This window comes from Hypanus sabinus, chromosome 11, assembly GCF_030144855.1.
Source record: "Hypanus sabinus isolate sHypSab1 chromosome 11, sHypSab1.hap1, whole genome shotgun sequence".
Classification (NCBI taxonomy): Eukaryota; Metazoa; Chordata; class Chondrichthyes; order Myliobatiformes; family Dasyatidae; genus Hypanus; species Hypanus sabinus.
The window spans coordinates 52,507,416-52,526,085 of NC_082716.1; the positions used below are offsets into that span (position 1 = coordinate 52,507,416).

The 18,670-nt window shown below is 39.6% G+C and overlaps 1 protein-coding gene across 2 annotated transcripts in view; it reads right to left on the reverse strand.

Annotated features, from left to right (window-relative positions):
• Positions 1-276: 276 nt before the first annotated feature.
• Positions 277-18,670, reverse strand: part of slc1a7a (solute carrier family 1 member 7a) — an 88,452-nt gene continuing 70,058 nt past the window's right edge. For both annotated transcript variants that reach the window (XM_059984330.1, XM_059984331.1), the window contains 4 exons: positions 16,623-16,817; positions 13,628-13,762; positions 13,414-13,513; positions 277-2,554 (listed from right to left, as the gene is read on the reverse strand). In XM_059984330.1, coding sequence (XP_059840313.1) covers positions 2,342-2,554; positions 13,414-13,513; positions 13,628-13,762; positions 16,623-16,817 — 643 coding nt within the window. In that variant the 3' untranslated portion in view covers positions 277-2,341. The remainder of the gene's footprint in view (positions 2,555-13,413; positions 13,514-13,627; positions 13,763-16,622; positions 16,818-18,670) is intronic.

Genomic DNA, 18,670 nt, shown 5'->3' on the forward strand with positions numbered 1-18,670 from the left:
TACTATTTGCTTCAGGCCTTAATATAAACAAAAATACTCTCAACTAATAACATTTCAACTAATGTATGAAATAAAGATGCACTCAACATGATATGGCCAAAAAAAACACATCCACAAAGTGATTCAAACAAGAGAAAATCTGCAGATGCTGAAAATCCTAGCAACACACACAAAATGTTGGAGGAACTCAGCAGGCCAGGCAGCAGCTATGGAAAAGGGTAAATAGTTGACATTTTGAGCCAATACCTTCCTTCAGAATCTTGAAGGAGGGCCTCGGTCTGAAACGTCAACTGTTTACTTCTTTCCATAGATGCTGCCTGGCTTGCTGAGTTCCTCCAGCATGTGTGTGTTCCACAAAGTGTTTACTTGGCCATTAATTTCAACTTTCAACTCCTTTCAAAGTATTGTGGCTAATTAATTGAGACAAATATCCCAAGTTTCTAGCATTTCTGGAAAATCATTTTAGAACCTCAAAATTGTAGGGCAAACTTGTGGTTTGTAGGGGAAAAGAGGAGGAATTTATTTGAAAAGAGCTGAGGAACTGTTTTCAAGAATAGCAGCACAGATAAGACAACCAAATTCAGCATGAAGTACAACTCCTAACCCATTGGAACTTTCAAACTTTTTGCTGAAGAAATGACTGGTTCATAATTAAAAAATAAAAATAATTTTCCAAGAATTCCATTTTAAATCTTTATTTTTAAATAGGAAGATTCCTTATATATCCATGCAGCCCTAACAAACATACGTTTTGTTCTCAACAACTTGATAAAAGTGCTAATGTTTAGCTTTCTTCTAAGAAGAACTACTATTAACCTCTTAATTAAACTAACTTTTAAAACCTCACGTTTATTTTCTCTACTGCTCTTCTTACAGTAGTAATGACTGCATGTTTGGTATGGAAGGGCTACTGCATGGTTCAAAGTAAGTTTCAGTGAGTAGTAAACATAGTTAGCCCCATAATGGACACTGACCTCTGTAGCAGCTAGGACATCTTCAAGGAATAATACCTCAAAATGACAGCACCCAACAATAAGGACCTTATCATCCAGGTCCCAGCTTGTTCTCTTTGCTACCATCAAGGAGGAGGTACAGAAGCCTGAAATCACACACTCAATAAGTCAAGGACAACTTCTTCCCTTCTGTCATCCAATTCCTGAATGGACATTGAACCCATGAACACATCACTACTTTTTATTCATATTTTTGCACTACTTGTTTAATTTTATATATATATATATATATATATTTATATACACACACTCTATGAATTTAATTATATATTAAAGTTTACATATACTTACTGTAATTCACTTTCTTGTTTTTTTTATGTATTGCATTGTACTGCTGCTACAGATTTCACAACATCTGCCAGTGATATTAAATCTGATTCTGATCTCTTCACTTGACTCCTCAGAACACATGTGATTAACAGGTTTGTCTGAGTGCATGAAGCTGGCATGCATCAGGATTTTTGGCCGGAAGTGCTTAGAAAGGATTTGGAGTGAACACATATTAGAATGATGTAATTACATTAAATTCAGCTCCCATGTGATTAAAACCATAACATGCATCTACCAGGAATACAGATTAAAATTCAGGAAAAGAGTGACTCTTCCAACATAATAAACTTAAGACAATGGAGTTTTGTTAAACATCTTTAAAATGATGGCTACCAAAGGGCTATCAATCATCCGGTCTTTGGGCATACCAATTGGGGGAGGATTAGAAGTTAAGCTATTGGCCGTTCGTCCAGCCGAGGAAGAAGGAAGTCCACATAGATCCAAAGTAAACTTCAGCAAAGTTTGACCTGGTTATTAGCTCTAAATGACACAGATAGATTCTGATGTCAGGAATAGCTTCAAAAAGACTACAGTTCCTAGGTAATAATCAGTGATCCTTTGATGAATTGTATACTAGAACATCATGCAGCAGAATCTTGCCTGCTTGGTCATCCCACAGACTGGATTTAGTGTTGACAAATCTTTGGGAAAATGGGGAATAAAAACAAATTGACAATGACAAATTGATTTAATTATCTTCATATTATTGCTGCAAGTGAAACAAATGTAAGGACAGACATTCTTAAGTTATTCCTTAGCACTCCTTATGAAATAACCTAGAAGACCAACCAACACTTTGTATTGAATAGACATAAATAACGTGCTGTTCACAAAAAAATGAGTAGTAATTCAAAGCAGTTTGAATCAGTGTGCACCTCCTGCACTACCATAAGTTCCAGTTGTCATTTCTCCTGTATATACCACATTTCCAGCTGTGAGGTAGTCACACATGTTACCAGCATGACATGAAGTATTCCTATTGAGGTGCATTCCTCTGACTATACTCTTGTCTCCAATTCATCTATTTCAATGGTGCAATAATCCTTCTTGGTGCTGAGACCTAGCTCCATTTGTACATTGTGATGAGATCCATCTGTGGCTCCTGCATAAAGATGTTTGTCTGCCTTATTAGCATCATTTGTACATCCATTTCTCTGATAGGTCATGATTTGATTGATACTTCCTGGCTTTGTTTCACAAATCAGTGGAACCTAATTAGGAAATAAAACATATAGTAAGCAGAGTAGATAACTTGATAAGCTGCCTAATTGTTAAAATGTGTTGTCAAATGCATGTCAAGATTCAAAAATCACAGGGGTATAGTTTTCACCAACATTGTTGAGTAGTAGTCTGGTAATGTGAATTACCATTCATTACAGCACCACTGGTTTACCTACTAATGAACATAGGGACGATGAACAGACAGCAATGTAGCAATGAAGGGGAAAATTTATTCCTAATTTCTCAGCTGTCAACTTAAAGAAATTCTTAATGAGGGAAGAAGTAACTGATGACATTTCAAAACACGGGAGACATTCAGAGCACTGAGTTAGTTTCTCTAATTAAAAAAAGCAATGACTGCATTTATTAGAAAATTAAAACCAAAACACCAGATGTTCAAAATGGAAAGTAAAAACAGAAAATCCTGAAAATGTCACTCCATTTTTCAAGAAGGGAGTGAGGCAGAAGAAAGGAAACTATAGGCCAGTTAGTCTGACCTGTTATGTACCCATAGGGGTCATATTTTCTGTGAACTATCACTTTAAAATGTCAGGAGAATGAGACACATGGTTTTGGACGTTGATGAGCCTTGGTGTGTCCACAGGAAAGTGGGTTTTCAGAGGATCGATTCGGGGAAATCAATCAGTGGCTCTCGCAGTGCAGAAAAGGAGTGACCGGTGGGGAGTTATTTGTGTGTCCAATCCTTGCCTGTGATGGCCTGATTAGGTTTTCCCACCACCTGGCACATATGACACCCTCTGCAGTAATTGACAATATCTTTCCTCACATTAGGCCAATAAAACTCCCTCATAATCCTGTGCACTGTCTTCTTTACTCCAAAGAGTCCACCTAAAGGCATCTTGTGGGCCAGGTTTAAAATTTCAGCCCTGTAAACCTTTGGAACCACTACTTGGTGCACAATAGCCCAATCCTCATTTGCCGGCACTGCAACGGGTCTCCACTTCCTCATCAACATCCCATCTTTAAGGTAATATCCCACTGACTCATTCTGAATTTCATCCTCAGAGAGAGCTGTCTCTTTTAAAGCCACAATTTCAGGATCTTTATTCTGTTCCTCTATAAATTCTTTCCTCAATAAAGACAAGTCTTTCTCATCCTCCTTACTCTCCTCAGCCTTACTACCCTCTAAGTCCGGTCAATATAGGGATGGTAGGAAAGTCTCGGATAAATCAACACTAGCATCAGCAGTTTTTTTCGACATGCACAGACGGTATACATCAGCATCCATGGGCAGGTCCTCAGCAGCAGCAGGCTTACCCATTGGCTGAACTGCTGGATAAACATCCCCACCTGTGAGGTCATTACCGAGCAAGACTTCTCCATTGTCTATCGGTACTTCAGATCGTACCCCTATTTTGACTGGTCCAGATACCAAGTCGCATTTCAAACCTATTTTATGCAAAGGCACAGCCTCAGCCCCCTTTCCAATACCTTTGATAATATTCACCTCACCAGTCTCCATCTCAGCACCAAACTCCAAAACACACTTTAATATTAGAGACTGAAAAGCTCCAGCATCCCTCCAGATTCTCACGGGGGTCGGGGTTGACCCCTCCTTCATAGACACAAACCCATTTGAAATAAATCTCGAGTCCTTCTTGAACTTGATCTGACCCCTCCTCCTTCCACGGTTCTTTTAAAGTCACCGACTGTGACCATAACAAAGGCGACCGTTCTTCTGTGGTGGAATTATCAACCCAGGCAAGGACTGGACACACAAATAACTCCCCACCGGTCACACCTTTCCTGTACTGTGAGAGCCACTGGTCGATTTCCCCGAATCGATCCTCCAAAAACCCACTCTCCTGTGGGCACAACAAAGCTCATCCAGTGTTCAAAACCGTGTGTGCCTGGGTCCAGCAGCTAACCTGGTATTTATTTCAGCATGCTGAACACCAGCTGTCCATCAAACTGCTCTGCCCTTCTCTCTCTGTAAGAACTTAAAAGCAGGCAGTGCCCTTGTAGAAATGTGAACAAACTACCGAGAAACCATAACATCAATCTTCCGAGCATTCTTCGCCTCTCTCTTAATAACAAGGTCCCTGCATTGGGCACCTCCCCCCTCTCTTTCTTTTTAAGAGTACAGTTCAAAGGGTCAATTCAGGACCCTGTCACAGACCTCAGTGGTTGGGAAGATGTTGGAGTTGATTATTAAGCAAGAGGTCGCAGGGTACATGGAGGCACATGATAAAATAGGCCATAGTCAGCATAGTTTACTCAAGGAAAATTCTTGCCTGACAAATCTTTGGAGTAAAGGAATTGCTCGAGGAATATAAAGAATGTAAAAGGAATCTTAAGAAAGAGATTAGAAAAGCTAAAAGAAGATACGAGGTTGGTTTGGCAAATAAGGTGAAAGTAAATCCAAAAGGTTTCTACAGTTATATTAAAAGCAAGAGGATAGTGAGGGATAAAATTGGCCCCTTAGAGAATCAGAGTGGTCAGCTATGTGTGGAGCCGAGGGAGATGGGAGAGATTTTGAACGATTTCTTCTCTTCGGTATTCACTAAGGAGAAGGATATTGAATTGTGTAAGGTGTGGGAAACAAGTAAGGAAGTTATGGAACCTATGACAATTAAAGAGGTGGAAGTACTGGCACTTTTAAAAAATTTAAAAGTGGATAAATCTCCAGGTCCTGACAGGATATTCCCCAGGACCTTGAGGGAAGTTTGTGCAGAGATAGCAGGAGCTCTGACGGAGATCTTTAAGATGTCATTAGAAACGGGGATTGTGCCGGAGGATTGGCATATTGCTCATGTGGTTCCATTGTTTAAAAAGGGTTCTAGAAGTAAGCCTAGCAATTATAGACCTGTCAGTTTGACATCAGTGGTGGGTAAATTAATGGAAAGTATTCTTAGAGATAGTATTAATAATTATCTGGATAGACAGGATCTGATTAGGAGTAGCCAGCATGGATTTGTGCGTGGAAGGTCATGTTTGACAAACCTTATTGAATTTTTTGAAGAAGTTACCAGGAATGTTGACGAGGGTAAGGCAGTGGATGTAGTCTATATGGACTTCAGCAAAGCCTTTGACAAAGTTCCACATGGAAGGTTAGTTAAGAAGGTTCAGTCGTTAGGTATTAATGCTGGAGTAATAAAATGGATTCAACAGTGGCTAGATGGGAGATGCCAGAGAGTAGTGGTGGATAATTGTTTATCGGGATGGAGGCCGGTGACTAGCGGGGTGCCTCAGGGATCTGTTTTGGGCCCAATGTTGTTTGTAATATACATAAATGGTCTGGATGATGGGGTGGTAAATTGGATTAGTAAGTATGCAGATGATACTAAGGTAGGAGGTGTTGTGGATAATGAGGTGGGTTTTCAAAGCTTGCAGGGAGATTTATGACGGTTAGAAGAACGGGCTGAATGTTGGCAGATGGAGTTTAATGCTGAGAAGTGTGAGGTTCTACATTTTGGCAGGAATAATCCAAATAGAACATACAGGGTAAATGGTAGGGCATTGAGGAATGCAGAGGAACAGAGATCTAGGAATAACAGTGCATAGTTCCCTGAAGGTGGAGTCTCATGTAGATAGGGTGGTGAAGAAGGCTTTTGGAATGCTGGCCTTTATAAATCAAAGCACTGAGTACAGAAGTTGGGATGTAATGTTAAAATTGTACAAGGCATTGGTAAGGCCAAATTTAGAATATTGTGTGCAGTTCTGGTCACCGAATTATAGGAAAGATATCAATAAATTAGAGAGAGTGCAGAGACGATTTACTAGGATGTTACCTGGGTTTCAGCACTTAAGTTACAGAGAAAGGTTGAACAAGTTAGGTCTCTATTCATTGGAGCGTAGAAGGTTGAGGGGGGATTTGATCGAGGTATTTAAAATTTTGAGAGGGATAGATAGAGTTGACGTGAATAGGCTGTTTCCATTGAGAGTAGGGGAGATTCAAACGAGAGGACATGATTTGAGAGTTAGGGGGCAGAAGTTTAAGGGAAACACAAGGGGGTATTTCTTTACTCAGAGAGTGATAGCTGTGTGGAATGAGCTTCCTGTAGAAGTAGTAGAGGCCAGTTCAGTTGTGTCATTTAAGGTAAAATTGGATAGGTATATGGACAGGAAAGGAGTGGAGGGTTATGGGCTGAGTGCGGGTAGGTGGGACTAGGTGAGATTAAGAATTCGGCACGGACTAGGAGGGCTGAGATGGCCTGTTTCCGTGCTGTGATTGTTATATGGTTATATGTTATATGGTTAAATTTGTTGGAACTCTTTGAAGAAATAACATGCAGGATAGACAAAGGAGATTGGGTTGATGTTGTGTAGTTGGATTTTCAGAAGGCCTTTGACAAGGTGCCCACATAAGACTGCTTAACAAGCTATGAGTCCATGCTATTACAGGAAAGAATGTAGCATGGATAAAGCAGTGGCTGACTGGCAGGAGGTAAAGAATAGGAATAAAGGGAGCTTTTTCTAGCTGGCTGCCAGGGACTACTGGTGTCCCTCAAAGGTCTGTCTCAAATACTCTTTATTTTATATGTCAATGATTTGGACGATGGAATTGATGGTTTGTTGCAAGGTTTGCAGACAATATGAAGATTGATAGAGGGTCAGGTAGCTTTGATGAAGTAGAGGGGCTACAGAAGGACAGACAGATTTGAAGAATGGGCAAAGAAATGACATGGAATACAGTGTCAGGAAGTGTATGGTCATGCACTTTGGTAGAAGAAATGAAAGAGTTGACTATTTTCTAAATGAAGAGAACATACAAAAACTGAGGTGCAAAGGGACTTGCGAGTCCTTCTACAGGATTCCCTGAAGTTTAATTTGCAGGTTGAGTCTATGGTGAGAAGGGCAAATACAATGATAGCATTCATTTCAAGGGGACCAATATATAAAAGCAAAAATGTAATGTTGAAACTTTATAAAGCACTGGTGAGGCTTCACTTGGAGTATTGTGAGCAAGTTTGGGCCTCTTAGAATGGATGTGTTGAAACAAGACAGGGTTCAAAGGAGGTTCAAAAAATTATTCCAGGATTGTATGAATTGCAATATGAAGAGTGTTTGATGGCTCTGGGCCTCTATTCACTAGAATGCAGAAGAATGAGGGGTGACCTCAGTGAAGCCTACCTAAAGGCCTTGATAGAGCGGATGTGGAGAGGATGTTTCCTATGGTGGGATAGCCTAAGAGGACACAGCCTCAGAATAGAGGGGTGTCTTTTTAGAAAAGTGATGAGGTGGAACTTCTTTAGCCAGAGAGTGGTGAATCTGTGGAATTCTTTGCCACAGGCAGCTGTGGGGGACCAAGTCTTTATGTATATTTAAAGCAGAGGTTGATGGATTCTTGATTGGTCAGGGCATGAAGGGATACAGGGAAAAGGCAGGACATTGGAGCTGAGAGGAAAATTGGATCAGCCATGATGAAATAGTGGAGCTAACTCCATGGGCCAAACGACCTAATTCTGCTCCTAAATCTTATGGTCTAAAATGCTCAGCAGGCCAGACATGATCTGTGGAAAGAGAACCAGATCTGGTGTTTAAGATGCATGTTCTGCTGAAGGGTCTTCAAATTGTAAAATTATCATTTTTCCTCACAGATGCTATTGAGACTTATAAGCGTTTTCTGATTTCACTTGTTCAGTTCCTTTAATAATCCATGCATTCCATGGTGTTTTGCAGCTATGTTTGGACATTACTGTATCATAGGTAAATTTTTATTGCTTATGATTGACAAATGGAGAGTTCTCTGAGACACAGCCCGGTCCATCAGAGCTGAAGTATTGTGCACAGTTTTAATTTAGCACATTCCCACAAGCATGCAGTGTTAAATCTAACATACTGCGTGTTTTACAAAAGCCTACACTCTTCAAGAATATCTCCACGCTACCTATCAGGATTGTTATTCGCAGTATTCCCTCACTCATCTCAGTTTCATTCTCATCACAGTGCTCAATGAAATTTTGCCTAATGGAGCAGACAATAAGAACAGCTCCTGGTGGGAAGTCATCAGTTTCTTAGTAGATTAGTGGAAGCCCTTCTGCATAACAGTCATGTCTCTCCAGCAAAGATACAGAGAAAATCAAAAAGAGCTTTCACATGTAAATCCATCTATTCCAACAAGGAGAGGTAGAGAAAATAGAAAAGTAATATTATTGAAACTAAAAATTCTGAATATGATTGATCGGGTAAATGTTGAGATGGTATTTTCTTTACAATATTGGGAACTTGGAGACATGGATTCAGAAATAAGAAATCATCCAACAGAGGAGGACTTTCCTTTCTCAAAATGGTCAAGTATCTGGAATTCTCCATTGCAGAGACCTGTGGAAGCGCAGTCTCTGAGTGCTGATTTCACGTGATTTAATATGTCAGTGAGCTCCCAATCCTTACAGGCTGGTTTCCAGATTCAATTCACTTGGGTAAGATCCTGCCAGCCCTAATTAACTCAGTCTGAGTATAAATATGAAGTTTCAGCACAGCACGTCTGGTTTTACATTTAGGTTTACTCATGCCAAAACACCATTGTTGTTGAAATGCCGTCAGATTAATGTCTTCTGCTTTAGTAAAGGAGAAGAATCTCTCATTAAATTCTTCCATATCTTGCTCTAGTTTATCAATACTTCTGAACTTTTCTTTCCTCACTCCAGATGTTTCGTTGAATATTTTTCTACTCCTTTTAGTTATTTTAATACTTTTACCTAATCATTATTATTCTATACCAGTCTCTCAAAATTATGAAGTGTTTTACCCTTCTCCCATACTTCAGTTTTCCCTCATCTGCTACAATTTATGTGTTTTTAAATCAAAGTGACACAGTATGTTATTACTAATTATTCATGGAGCCATTTTTTCAAGTTTTCTTTATTATATTTTAGATTTCTAATTAAATTTAGATTTGCCTCCAAATTTATATACATTTGTGAAACTAATTTTGAAAAATATAAACAAGAGAAACTGCAGATGTTGGAAATCCAAGCAATACACACAAAATGCTGGTGGAACTCAGCAGGCCAGGCAGTATGTACAGAAAAAATAGTCGATACTTTGAGCTAAAAACCTTTGGCAGGACATCGGCAGAATCCTGCTCAAGGATTTCAGCCCGAAACGTCAACTGTACTTTTTTCCCCACGATGCTGCTGGGTTGCATTTTCTTTGAAAAATATGAGATGATCTGGTATTTCCAGCTGTTATGACTGGAAACTGTCATTAGTCAGACATACTGACAGCAATTTGCGACAACTACACCTGCCCTGCTAAGTTCAGAAAGCAAGAGACTGCTGAAAAGATAAACTTCATTCCACAGGGCACAACATGTCAGTCTTCACAGAAGCAATCAACAAAAAAACATGATTAGACAAATTTCAACTCAATGCATTTTCATTTTTTTATTACAGAAAGAATCAGGTGAATTTATATTTTAACAGTATAACATGTGATAAAATCTGTTGACATTCCCTCTAACCCTGCAAGCTATTTTTGTATTTTAGAATCTCAGTCCCTGGAGAACATTAAAAATTATTCTAAAGTAAGATAGATTATAACATTTATGCCTCACACTTAATTACACTCGGATGTACCAATCTTTAGAACATAGAACATACGGCAAGAAGAACAAGTCCTTTGACCAACAACGTCTGTGTCAACCAAGATGTCAATTTAAACTTCAAATAAGTCTGGACATAGCCTGTATCCTTCAAACCTTACTTGCTCATGTGCCTGTCTAAATGGCTCCTAGGCTTTGCTGTTGTATTTACTTCCACTAACTCCCCCTTCAGGCACTCACTGCATTCTGTGTAAGAAATTTATTAAGTAAATCTCCTTTAAACTTTCCTCCACTCATTTTAAAGGCAAGTCCTCGAGATTTTGACATTTTCATCCTGGGAAAAATAACATTCTGAATTTCTTCCCTGTCTATGCCTCTCATAATTTTAGATACAATTTTAGATCAGGCCACTTTTCAGCCTTTGATGCCAGAAGAAAACATTTCAAGTTTTGTCAACTTCTCTTTATAGCTAAAGCTCTCTAATCTAGACTGCACCCTAGTGAACCTCTTTTGCACCCTCGTCAAATCTTCTACATCCTTCCTGTAATGTGGCCTCCAGAACTGCACACATTATTTCAAATGTGGTATGACTAAGTTTTGTACAGCAGGCAAGTAGAAATAATTCGGGTAAGAGCAAGGTGTTGTAGTTTGTGACGACAATGTCATGATAATTGTTGGGGATTTTAACATGAAAGTGGATTGGGAAAACCAGGCCAGTACTGGACCTCAAGAGAGAGAATTTGTGGAATGTCTAAGGAATAGCTTTTTTAGAACAGCTTGTTGTTGAGCCCTCTAGGGATTGGCTGTTGTGCAATGATCCGGAGTTGATAAGAGAGTTTAAGATTAAAGAACCCTTAGAGAACAGTGATCACAATATGATCAAATTAACTTTGAAATTTGAGAAGGAGAAACTAAATTCCAATGTGTCAGTATTTCAGTGGAATGAAGGAAATTACAATGGCATGAGGGGAACTGGCCAAGATTGACTGGACAGAGACACTAGCAGGAATGACAACAGAGCAGCAATGGCGAGTTTTTGTGAAAAATGAGGAAAGTGCAAGACAGATATATTCCTAATAATAAGAAATTTTTGAATGGAAGAAGAACATTACTGTGGCTGACAAGTGAAGTCAGAGCCAAAGTAAAAGCATAAGAGAGGGCATACAAGGAAGCCACAGCTAGTGGGAAGATAGATGATTGGAAACCTTTTAAAAACTTGCAGAAGGAACTAAGAAGGTCATTAGGAAGGAAAAGATGAATTATGAAAAGAAGCTGGTGACTAATATCAAAGAAGATACCAAAAGCTTTTTTAAGTATATAAAGGGTAAAAGAGAGTTGAGGGTAGATATAGGACCAATGGAAAATGACGCTGGAGAGATTGTAATGAGAGATGCAGAGATGGCAAAGAAACTGGATGCGTATTTTGCATCAGTCTTCACAGTGGAAGACATCTGCGGTACAGTATACCGGACATTCAAGAGTGTCAGGGAAGTGTAGTATGTGCAGTGAAAATTACCACTGAGAAGGTGCTCAGGAGGCTTTATGATCTGAGGGTGGATAAATCTCCTGGGCTTGATGGAATGCACCCTTGGGTTCTAAAGGAAGTAGCTGGAGAGATTACAGAGGCATTAACAATGATCTTTCAAGAATCAATAGAGTCTGGCATTGTACCAGATTACTGGAAAATTGCAAATGTTACTTTGCTATTTAAAAAGGGTGGGAAGCAGCAGAAAGGAAACTATGGACCTGTTAGCCTGACATCAGTGGTTGGGAAGTTGTTGGAATCAATTGTTAAGGATAAGTTTATGGAGTACCTGGGGGCACATGACAAGATAGGCCAAAGCCAGTATGGTTTCCTGAAAGGGAAATCCTACCTGACTAACCTACTGCAATCCTTTGAGGAAACTCCAAGCAGAATGGACAAAAGAGATGTAGTAGATGTGGTGTACTTGGATTTTCAGAAGGCCTTTGATAAGCTGCCGCTCAGGAGACTGCTTAGCAAGATAAGAGTCCATGGAATTACAGGGAAGTTACTAGCATGGATGGAGCATTGGATGATCGGCAGAAACCAGAGAGTGTTCTGGCTGGTTGCCGGTTATCATTGGAGTTCCACAGGGGTCTGTGTTGGGGCTGCTGCTTTTTATGATGCATGTCAATGCTTTGGACTATGGGATTAATGGATTTGTGGCTAAATTTGCTGATGATACAAAGATAGGTGGAGGAGCGGAAAGTGTTGAAGAAACAGAGAGCCTGCAGAGAGAGATAGTTTAGGGGAATGGGCAAAGAAGTGGCAATTGAAATATAATGTTGGAAAGTGTATGGTCATGCACTTTGATAGAAGAAATAAATGGGCAGACGATTATTTAGATGGGGAGAGAATTCAAACTGCAGAGATGCAAAGGGACTTGGGAGTCCTTGTGCAGGACATCCTAAAGGTTAACCACCAGGTTGAGCCAGTGGTGAAGCAGGTGAGTGCAATGTTGGCATTCATTTCTAGAGGTATAGAATATAAGAGCAGGGATGTGATGTTGAGGCTCTATAAGGCCCTTGTGAGACCACACTTGGAGTATTAAATGCAGTTGTGAGCTCCTTATTTTAGAAAGGATATACTAACATTGGAAAGGGTTCAGAGAAGATTCACAAGAATGATTTCAGGAATGAAAGGGTTACTGTATAAGGAACATCTGGCGGCTCTTGGGCTGTATTCCTTGGAGTTTTGGAGAATGAGGGGGGATCTCATAGAAACATTCCGAATGTTAAAAGGCCTGAACAGATTAGATATTACAAAGTTATTTCCCATGGTATGGGAATCTAGGACAAGAGGGCACGACTTCAGGATTGAAGGATGTCCATTTAGAACAGAGATGCGAAGAAATTACTTCAATCAGAAGGTGGTAAATCTGTGGAAGTTGTTGCCACAAGCAGCTGTGGAGGCCAAGTGATTGGATACATTTAAGGCAGCGATAGACAGGTTCTTGATTAGCCAGGGCTTCAAAGGGCATGGGGAGTGGGGATGACTGGAAGAATTATATCAGCCCATGATTGAATGGTGGAGCAGACTCGATGGGCCAAATGGCTTACTTCTGCTGCTATATCTTATGGTCTTATGGTCTTAAGACAAATGAGTGTACGGCATTCACAGTGAACAGAAGGTCCCTCATGATGGGCTGATTGTTCTCCCACATAGTAATGATTCTTTATTCTGTTTTGTGCTTCCATGGGGATTACATATTTTTTCCAAGATCAATTATTACTCAACATTCAAATGAGTTAACAAATCATTAGACAGATCCGCTGGATTGAAATAAATTTGAAAAGAATACAAAAAAATTATTTTCCTACTTCGTCATTTTCTTGAGTAAAGTTCTTTCGGCAGATATGAGCCATAATTCCAGCTGCCAGAGCATCTCCGAGAACATTAATCATGGTTCGAAATCTATCCCTTTAAAAGATAAATATTACCAGTCTGTAGAAATAATGGTTAAGACAGCCAATTGTTTTTTCAAGGAATAAGTAATACAAATATCTATTAAAATATATAAATATAAAATCTTACAGTGCCCAATCCACTGCAATTATCAGAGTGATGTCATCTGTGGGAAGTCCAACTGATGTCAAAACGATAACCATGGTCACCAAGCCAGCTTGCGGAATCCCTGCTGCACCTATACTGGCTGCTGTTGCTGTTATGCTAGACAAGACACAGAGGTATTTATAGTTGAGCATGGCTTCCTCCTTTATATGTACTTTGGTCTGTTTTTTTCTCCTTTCTGCACCAAAAACTAAGGGATTTATCCTGCACCTACATTTCTTGCATTGTTATATTTACACCAAAAAGAGAGACGTCAAAGACATACTACACTTCAGCATTCACCTCTGGTCTGGTCAGAAGACAGAAGACTTCAGCACTTCAAGGTTAAAGGCAGCAATAGCAGCTGCTTGTTTAATCCCCATCAGATTGGACAAACCTCCCAGTCATTGTTTGTGTCAGGGTTTATTAGCCTGGATGCCACTGCTGTAATATTCATTATTTACTTGGATGCTGTATTGACACAATATAAACCTTATAATTGGATTTTACTTCAAAATGGACTTCAGCAACATGTCCATATCTGACTATTGTCTTAAGTACAAAAGTTTAACTGCAGATACTGGCCAGTTTTATACAAGGCCACCAGAAACAAAAACCATTGTGCTAGTTCTAGTGAAAGAAAAGACTGAAATGACCATTGTGTCTGGCTTTCTGCAAACATAGAAAAAAAAATCAAATGCAGTACTTTGTGACAATAGGAAACCATGATGAGTATATTTGATAACCAGATGCTAACACCATCAAATGCCAACTCCTCCATTCCAGTATCTGCTACACAAAGTACTGGCTCTTCTGTAATATAGACAGTTTACAGCGTGTGTGCATGGATTGACACCTAAAGGTGCTGGGTACAGGATACTCATCATGATACAATTTCATATTTTGCCTCTGACTGCTAGGTGTGAAGCTGAGTTGTACAGACCACAGCCACCAATGTGGACTAGTTTATCTCAGCTGTGCGTCACTGTGGAATGGAGCTGAAAACATCTTTTGTTCCACATCTGATCATAATTCAGCAATTGGCACAGATGGAGTACATAATCTGCATACTTAAAAAAAAGGATCCAGCCAGCTTTGCAAAGGCTTCCACATTTGCGCAGATTTCGGTTGTTGCTTGGCTAAATCAGGACCACAAAATGAACAGACTATCTTTTTCTCACATTTATGCTCCCCTTGCCACTTTAAGCCGGGTGAGGATTGCCAAGTTTGCAGATGATATGAAGGTTGGTAGAAGGGCAGGTAGTGTTGAGGAAACAGGAAGGATGCGGAAGGACTTAGACAGATTCGGAGAAAGGGCAAGAAAGTGACAAATGAAATACAATGTTGGAAAATGCATGGCCATGCACTTTGGCAGAAGAAATTAATGCACAGACTATTTTCTAAATGGGGAAAACTACAAAAGTCTGAGATGCAAAGAAACTTGGGATTCCTTGTGCAGAACACTCTAAATGTTAACTTGCTGGTTGAGTTGGTGGTGAGGAAGAAAAATGCAATGTTGGCATTCATTTCAAGAGGCCTAGAATACAAGAGCAGTGATGTGATGGTGAGGCTTTATAAGGCACTTGTGAGGCATCACCTTGTATTGTGAATGGTTTTGGGTCTCTCATCTAAGAAAAGATGTGCAGACATTGGAGAGGGTTCAGAGGAGATTCACAAGGATGATTCCGGGAATGAAAGGGTTATCTTACGAGGAACGTTTGATGGCTCCGGGCCTGTGCTCACTGGAATTTAGAAGGATGAGGGGGATCTTATTGAAACCTTTCAAATGCTGTAAGGCCTAGACGAAGTAGATGTGCAAAGGACATTTCTAATGGTCGGGGAGTCTAGGACAAGAGGACTGAGGTCGTTCATTTAAAACAGAAATGTGGAGAAATTACTTTAGCCAGAGGGTGGAGAATTTGTGGAATTTGTTACTACAGGCAGCTGTGGAGACCAGGTCATTGGATGTATTTAACATGGAGATTGACAAGTTCTTGATTGGTCATAGCATCAAAGGTTATGAGGAGAAGACCAGGGAGTGGGGCTGAGGAGGGGAAAAAAAGGATCAGTAATGATTGAATTGCAGAGCAGACTCGATGGGCCAAATGGCCTAATCTTGCTCCTGTGTCTTATGGTCTTATGGTCATACAGTACATTCCAGCAGGTTATGGGGAATTTCACAAAAAGAATTATAAATTTGTTTTATAACCTGAAATTATCATCCACTTCCTTGCTAGCCTCAGCATAGCACTCAATCAGTTTCAATATACAAGTTGGCTAATGGTAAAAATTGTTTGAAATCAGCATTATTCTGCCTCTTATAGTATGAATGGTCTCCCTAAGACCCAATTCCTATTCAGTATGGGTCCTGTTAATATAAAATTATCCAGGAAGCTACTCTGCCATTAAAGATCTGAGCAAAACAGAAATAACCGAAGGATCGTTTAACAAATGCCGAAGTATTGGATCAGGCCACATCCCCGTAATCTCGCCCTGTTTGGCTCTGCTCTTTTATCCTGACTAATATATGAGGAGTTATTTTGTGAACCAGCCCAATTAGAATGGTATTCTCAACTTTACAGATATTATACCCAGACTGATCTCCATTGATTTCTATGTACACTCCACCAGCAGGGTAAGATCAACCGGAATAGGCCATAATCAGTGAATCTGATTGGCCCTGGACTTTTCAGCATTAGTTCTGAATCTTATTATATTTTGCAATTTCATTTCAAACCTACTGTCAATAAAAGTACATTCTGTAGTTGTGAGGCAAAGGTACTTTTTTCAGAATATCTGTAATGCTCTGCAGTGTAATAGTTAAACCGCATTCAGCAGTAATGGTGAAAACAAGAGCTTCTGTGAACTGGTTAATGAATTGCACCCCAGAAAGCCAATGACATTTAGAGAAGTGAGAGGCAAACTTAGTGACAAGACATTCAATTCCAATTTTACATGAAGAAATTAAAATTTCACATACCTCACAGTAATAATTTGCCCAAAATCCAGTTCATAGTTATTAACTTGTGCAATAAATATTGCTGCCACAGCTTCATACAAGGCAGTGCCATCCATGTTGATTGTAGCTCCCACGGGTAAAACAAATCTTGCAATTCTTCTATCAATATGGTTGTTTTCTAACAGGCACTTGAAGGTAATAGGCAAAGTGGCAGAGCTGGAAATAGATAAGCAAGAATCCAAAGATGAAATGATTTGTGCAAGTCTGATCTGTCCATTGCAATCATACAAAAATTCAATGGTAACTGCTTAAATTTTCCAATGTGCACCCATTCATCCTCAATATTCTTCTACAATAATAACCTGAACAGCTTTTGAAATGGTATATTTGGTAATTAACCAGGCAAATCAGTCTCTGGCCTAATTTACTGCACCTGGGAAAACAGCTTTACTTTAATTTTCCCACAAAAGCACTTTAAGTTGTTTCTGGCATGAGTCGTAGGCAGAGTTTTAACAAATATGTCATTGACTTAAGCTGGTAAGTATCAGACAGATGTTAAAAACAGAAGGATTGATAATTTGGATATGCGCAATATTCTCTTTTTACCCCCCAAAGAATAACAGGATTATAGAACAATTCAAGTCTGTTCTATATTTTATGAGAGTTTATTTGCTTTGTGCATTCCTTATAATCATCATTTAATTCTTCCTGCTCTGTGTCTAGTAATCATAGAGAGACATTATCCAGTATGTGTGCTGGATATGAATTTCAAATACTCTTTTCTTATTCTATTGTAGAACATTCCAGTGAAATGGTGTTAATTCTAAACAAGTAGGTTGATTCTTTTGAATCGAAGTACAGTGGATTCTGGTTAATTGGGACACATTGGGACCAGTACATTTTGGCCCAGTTAAGCAACTACCCCAGTTATCCAGTTTCATGGAAATAGTTGAAAAGATATAAATAAGACAAACTACTATTCAACTGAGTAGTGATGTATGTATTTAAATTAAATACTGAACAAATTAGAATGCTACCAATACTACTGGTGGCTGTCTGTCCTATCTGACGATGACAGGTAACCTTTGTTGGATGATTTTTTTTAAAGTGGAAAAGCCATTGCTCTCTCGATCTTGAAATTCTGGGTCCAGTGAGACAAGTGGACATCCCAACAGGGGTCTTCCCTGTTTAGGGTGAATGACCAGATCCAATTCTGTGCCTCGTCATGCACTTTGCTCTCCATGTAGTGCTGCAGAACCATCTTCCTGGCTATTGGATCTCACTGTAGGTCTCATCCGTCCCGTCTGCAGGACCTGAGTTAACATGCTAGGACAGGGAGATCCCTATCACACTGGGTATGAGACCAACCAGCTACGCTCACCTGGTTTAGCCCAACGATTGAAGTGGCGTTCCGAGATATGGCCACTGTCACTTGCACACAGCTACTTGCATGCAAATCGGAATCCTGATAAAGGGTCTCGGAACAAAACGTCAATGCTTTATATAATGGTTTTTTATAGATGCTGCTTGACCTGCTGAGTCTCTTCAGCATTCTATGTGTGTTGCTTTGGTTTTCAAGCATTTGCAGATTTTCCTGTGTTTGCTATTTAAAAACTGTTTGCTCTAAGCATGATGTAGTGTCAAACAGCGACAGGTGCTTGTTAGAAAATGCTCGGCAACAGTATCCTGCTCCAATTAAGTGTCATATTGTCCCAAATAAACAAAGGAATTCCCAGCTTTTTTTTGACTTGTTTTTCATCTTTAAGAGTTATCCTAAATAAGTGCCTGTCCCAATTAACTGATGGACCATCTAACTATAATCTATTGTATTTGAAAAGATCATGCAGCATAAAATAAAATCAGAAAATACTAGGCAAACTTAGTTAGCAGGTTAGGTAGCATCTGTGGAAAGGGAAACATAGTTAACGTTTCATGTCAAAGATCTCTCCTGGAGAACTTGGAAAACTGGACAAGAAAGTTGCAGGAAAGGGAAGGTGAGAGAAGAGAAGACAAAGAGAATTCCCCTGACAGGTGGAGGCCAACATTGTCCAGCTGTTATGGCCAGAAGA